The sequence below is a fragment of the Arachis ipaensis genome, chromosome B10, assembly GCF_000816755.2.
Source record: "Arachis ipaensis cultivar K30076 chromosome B10, Araip1.1, whole genome shotgun sequence".
Taxonomy (NCBI): Eukaryota; Viridiplantae; Streptophyta; class Magnoliopsida; order Fabales; family Fabaceae; genus Arachis; species Arachis ipaensis.
In genome coordinates, this window is record NC_029794.2 from 54,829,102 (window position 1) to 54,835,493 (window position 6,392).

The 6,392-nt window shown below is 37.2% G+C and overlaps 1 protein-coding gene across 1 annotated transcript; it reads right to left on the minus strand.

Moving 5' to 3' along the window:
- Positions 855-4,552, minus strand: LOC107623752 (gamma-glutamylcyclotransferase 2-3). Its single transcript, XM_016326116.2, has 8 exons — positions 4,227-4,552; positions 4,083-4,159; positions 3,565-3,618; positions 2,051-2,107; positions 1,895-1,935; positions 1,729-1,800; positions 1,237-1,316; positions 855-1,150 (listed from the first exon to the last, which is right to left on the minus strand). The coding sequence occupies exons 1-8, from the start codon at positions 4,333-4,335 to the stop codon at positions 1,083-1,085; spliced, it is 558 nt and encodes a 185-aa protein (XP_016181602.1). The 5' UTR covers positions 4,336-4,552; the 3' UTR covers positions 855-1,082.

The following is a 6,392-nucleotide window of genomic DNA, read 5'->3' on the forward strand; positions in this document are numbered from 1 at the left end:
CCACTTCAAGGAGATCTTAGCGGCACCACCAATTCTCAGAAAACCCAGGGCCGGAGAACCACTCTATCTCTACCTATCGGTAACCGAGGAAGCGCTTGCCACAGTGCTCGTTAGAGAAGAGGGGAAGACCCAACAACCCGTTTACTTCGTGAGCAGGGTCCTCCAAGGACCAGAACTGAGGTACAGCAAGCTGGAAAAACTGGCGCTGGCGCTCCTAGTCTCCTCCCGAAGGTTAAGACAATACTTCCAGAGCCATCGTATAATCGTGAGAACGGATCAGGCGATTCGCCAAGTACTGCAAAAACCTGACTTGGCCGGTAGGATGATGACCTGGGCCATCGAGCTCTCCCAATATGACCTGGGCCATCGAGCTCTCCCAATCGTGGCCCGGCCCAGGACTCCCGCGGGTCAACCCGACCCGAGCTCCACCCGGCCCGGCTACGCACCTTTCAATCGATCCGGACACGCGTCCCGTACGGCTCGCCTGCAGCTGTGGGACAGCGTTCCTGAGAATATGGGCCTGCCCTCCAGAGGGGCCCACTACTGACATGTATATAAGGGTAAGACTGGCTCTTCCCCCGAGGTACGTCACATTCCTACATCACCCTCTTTCCGCCTGCACATATTCTGACAAAGGCATCGGAGTGTCTTTGCAGGTAGCACCCTCCCTTTTCTTCCACACGAAGTGCCCGGGACCTCGCACCTCTTGGACCGGAAGACCGTGACTAGACGAGCCCCTTCCATCACTTCGAATCCTGACCCGAACCGTCCGGTAACCGACCTACCGAACACTTTGGAAAGAAATTTTTTTGAAATTTTTTAATATCAAATCCGAGGGTCCAATTTTTGCTTCCCACCTTAAATCAAACCGTGCCGTATTTGAGATTAACACCCTTACGATACATGATTATGAAAAATACCATTCCTACCCCAATATAAAAAATAATTATGTATTTTAATAATTGATTAATCATTCATCTACAACAAACATATGCAGTGTTTCCCCAATAGAATTAAAGTTAAAAGGGATTTGTTAAACTCTCGGGATGTTGAAAGCTAGCTGACAGAATACACTGAAGCATTCAATGTTTCTCCGAAAGAAAACGCCTCACTTCGTTTGCAAGATCAATAACATGGTTGTCTTGGCATCCTAAGAATGATTAGTAAAAATAAAATAATAAATAAAAAGGGAAATTCATTTAAAAATGATTAAACTATATGTTAAAAAAGTCTAACCTATTTGAAGAAGAGCCTTTTCAAGTTGGAAAAGATAATCTCTGTTAGGTCCTGAGGGCCCTTCAGCATGAATTATTTGCCTATAGCATGAAATATAAAGAATCCAAAAGTTGTAACTATTATATGAAATTCATATAAAAAAATGGATCCAGTTTGGTTTTTAAACAAAAAAAAAAAATCCAAACAATGAATACAAATCCCCAAAAAGAATATGCACAACACAGTTAAAATTTACAATGTAACCCTGAATGCATGAACAATGAAAAATGCATTTTAAAAGTGGAATAAATGAAATCTATCTGATATTGAAGGTTCAGTTACAAGCATTATTTGTATTTAGTAATCAAAGTGTTAAAAGATCAAGCTTATAGAAGTGATGTTTAGATATTTAATAAGGTTCTTGAAGCCAGGATCAGCAAATTAATATATTATCATGAATCATTTTTTATTGTGCGCAACAAAGACAATGCTGTGTCGGGGGAAGATGAATACCTCGCTATATGTTCAAAAGATGCAGGACCCAAGTAATTTACATTAACTTTCTTGTCTGGAGATGCTATATACCTGAAAAATGTTCACACCAACTATCTAAACTATTGACGATCAAAGAGACAAGAAAAAAGATGGAAACAGGTCTAAGGTTGTTTCTTTCACTTACACCATGACACCAGTTATGGCTGGGCTTGTAGCATTGATATCCTGAAAGAGATTTCAAATACATGCCAAATTTCATCTTTCGAATAACATTTATTATAGAGCAGAATGAAACGCCACACCTTATTGGTCTGAAAAGATCTTGGCATAAGGTACTTACGGTGAAAAGATCCACATATTCCTTCTTGTCATATTGCTTCTCTCTCACTTCCAGATACTGTGTAGTAATTAAAATTAATTAATAATTATATCATTTAAAGTACTGAGCTATTCAGTTAGCCACTGAAAATCCCACAAGGAGTAGAAGAACCATTCTCCTTTTTGTTGCAGCTTTAATTGATGGATAAAAAATCTACATATAACGTTGGAAACAATAGACCAAATCAGCTTCATGCTTTAGATCAGAGCCTATCGTTCCTTGAGATGCTTTGCTGAGCTGATAACATGTAACACAGTAGGCCACAATATCATGTGTGGAAAGGCCATTGTCATAAAGACATGCGTTATTTGCAAACCAAAAAGAAAAGACTGGAAATTATATCCACAACAAATTTATACCTATAGTAATGACTAATTACATACGAAGTCAGATAGCCAGGTGATGCGATCCCACGTTAGTTAGGAAAGTCATTAGTTTATTATGAATAAAGGGGAAGAAGAGATTAGAGATGGTGGGTCTTTCTTGTTTTGGACATTTGTTGGAGTCATGGGAAGACTTGACAGGTCTCTCTAATATTATCTCTATCTTGTATAACTCTTCAATAAACACTACCTCTGATTAAAGATTCTAACGCAAGGTCATATATGTAAGCCATTCCAAGAAGTGCTAGCGCAGCTTAGTTTCAAGCTTGAACTGAGCCTTAAGCATTTTTAATTTGTATCAGTATTTCTAGTTTCCAATATGGGCCTCGCTTGTGATGTTAGCATTATTTTTCAATGAGACTTTTTTCATCTTATACGCTGATGTCTAGCAACATGATCTTCATTTTCATCCCGAAATAAGCCACTATGGCATGAACTAAGAGCCTAATTCTCAATCCTTGAAATTAGGGAACTGGATACAATGGGTGTAAAAGCAAATATTTCAGCCATCATTTGTTTCATATACTTCATTGTAAAGACCTCAAAACTGCCAAATTAGCTATGTTATCATGAATATGAATATAACCACAACACTTAAATGCTTAGATAAACATAACAAACTAATTAAATCAATATGATGTTCTATCATATTTAATTACTTGAAAATCAGTGTATCACAACACTGCCGTAAATCTGTAATGCTTAACAAAGACTAATACTACAATAAAGACGTCTCATTTGGTAGGGTTAGTTACATACATTAGATGATGCCATGGTATCTTGCCATGAATCATGTTTAAATTTAGACACCTTAGAAAAGCCTAATATCCTAAATAAATATTCAGACCATTATTGTTACTGTAATTTAAAAGGTTGTTCATTATTTGAACCTCTTCTCCAGCCTACTGATTAAGCCTTCACATTAATTTTCGAGGATTTATGATTGATGAGCTAATTTTGTGTGAATAGCATAAGGTGTGGTGTGTGAGTGTATATATATATATAGGAACTTTTGACTGCTAGGGCTAATAATATAAATAGGAAAAGAATATAGATTTAATATAAAAAAAGATGAAATTTGAAGAAGCATACCGTTAATGCGATTTCTTGGTCTTCTTTCTTGGAGATCTTGTAAGCAACTCCCCACTATATCCTTCCAAAACACAGTAATTTTTCATTTCACATATTGATTGCATTTGATAATTTCAACTCGAAACATATTAAAAGCCAACAACAGGAAAGACTAGATAGAAAACAAAATAAGAAGAAAAAATTGAAGTTTAATGCTTGAAAATTAAAATCAATTTTAATCTTGAAGCAGATAAACTTGAATCAAGTAAGATATCTGCATAAACTTCACAATTACATCTATACCCAGGTGATGAACTATGAAGCTTGTTATCACTAATAGATCAACATGAATAATAATGCCTTGAAGACTTCTCGAAAAATGGTTAAATCTCGAAAAATGGTTAAATCAGAAAATAGTACTCAAAATAACCTAATCATCAACATTGAGTCTGTTGTCATTGATGACGATGGCTCCCAAGCACATTAAACTGTGATATCACAGCACATGTGTAATAGGTGAACTCTGATTGAAGACTTACACATATTTCTCCTTCAGCAGGCTCCAGGGTCACTGTTCTTCCAGGGTACTCAGGTGTTCCTCTGTGGTCAGTTGAGCCTAAAAAGAATAATCATCAGAGAGAGAGAGAGAGAGAGAGAGAGAGAGAGAGATGACGAAACGAAACCTTGGTAGAAGACACGTCGATAGCCTTTGATGAAACCAACGACGCGCTCATCGAAGTGAAAGCCAGCCTTCCAGATGAGAGAACCATAACCAAATACCCACATTACCATTTCTACCCGATGTATGTTATATTATGAACAGAAGCGATTACTTGGCAGATTCGCAATTTGTTGTGACGAGGAGAAGAGCCAATTGGAGCTGGCAAGTTAACTCCTCTCAGGCTCTGACTCACTCTGCCTTGGAGTAGACAAGAGTACAGACTGACGACACATTTCAGGGAATGGATCGTCGGCTATAAAGTATTCTTTTTCTTGAGAAAAATCTTAATCGCCCACAATTATCTCGAAAGACAATGATACTCTTAACCAAAAAAATATTCAACCTGATTTTTTAGTTTTATTTTTATAAGGCTGATTAGTTCATGTGTCAGTATTTTTTGTTTTATTTTTTTGGCATAAAGACTAATCAGTCTTATAAAAATAAAGTGTAGAGGTCAAATTGGGTATTTTTTTTTTAAACGCCTCGTAGTCCTTTCGAAGTAATTGTCAGGGGACAGATTAGATATTCACTCTTTTTTTTCTTTTTGTTGCCCACAGTATTTCCTAATTCCGTAGGTCAAAAATTATTTTCTTGCAAATCTGAGCTCCAAATTTGGCGTTGGTTAATACATTGCTTTATGTACAAAGTGGGATTCAAACCCCCGATATTTACTTAAGCGACGAATAAGCTGATCACTCGACCAATCCAAGTTCGTTCGTCGTCTATAAAGTATAAACTCACCAATTATCGTTCACTTTTTCTTAGAGAAAAAGATAAATTTGTCTCTAATTGTTTGTGCCACAGACATTTAGGTTTTTCAAGATTAGCCAATACATTTAAATTCCTAACTTTCTCAAAATCTCGACACCTAGGTACCTCCATCCATATGGGACTACAAAACATAATAAAGATGTTTAATATGAACACCGTTCTACAGAGATAGCCGTTACTGTAACACTCCGTTACCTTAAGCCTTACCTCTAGCCGTAAAGTAAAGGATAACAAAGTATCACAACAGTTCTAAAGCTTATAATATATATAAGAATTTATATAACTAGAAGCCCGATGAAGGAGTAAAGCTCAAAGTCGCATAAAACGGAATTACGAAATGCGAAGTGTTCACACATGATAACTAAACGCGTAGGTACGAACAAAACACGACATAATACATATAAAACCTTATAGCTTATAGATAGCTCTAGGATACACAAGGTAATAATTAAAATAATATATATATGGTATACCAAAAAGAGGACTAGTCACAGTCTGCGGAGTTTAGGCCAGCTAGTCAAACTGAAATACAAAAGAGTATAGAATATGAAAGGTGAGAGAATAACTACAACAAAAGTAAAATAAAATAAAGCACAAAAAGATCACCCTTCGCTCTGTCACCATATCCGCAAACTCACCAAGGTGGGTTGCGACCTGCATTTGAAAAACAATAATAACATATGGTATGAGAATCGAAGGTTCTCAGTATGGTAATAGTGCCCAAAATATAAGATGTAAGGTTCCGAGACGCCAAAGATAATCCTAGAACTTCACATCGAAAACAGATATTCAAGCTTAAAATAAAATAAATAACTTAAACCGTAAACATGGTATTCTAACTTAAGGGATTTCTAACTAACATAGCACCGCTGTTGCACAGCCTTCGCCAGCCTAACCTCCGTGCAATCCCATCACACCGCCTTTCGATCCTCCTCAACACCAGAAAAACATATTTAATGCAAAAAAGTAAAGCACAAATAGTATTCATGTATAACAGGTAAATCAATTAGCATTTAGACATATTATTCAAATAGGCATAACTCAAGTAGTCAAAGCAAGCAAGCATGTAAAAGATACGTACGATGAATGTCTATCCTATTTGGCTCGTGATACACTTGTCGGTTCAAAATGCCAATCCGACACATCTCTGGGGATGTTGCTTTTCTTCCATGCCAGGGATATAGGCCCTGCACACTCATGCGGTAGAAAATGTTATCAATCATAACTTCATCCCAGGGATATAGTGCCCTACTCACTCTTACAGTAGAGAAATCTGCCATGCCAGAGATATAGGCCCTGCACACTTTTTCAATAACCAACAAGTTCTTCATTCATTTCCGATTTTCACACTCATCGT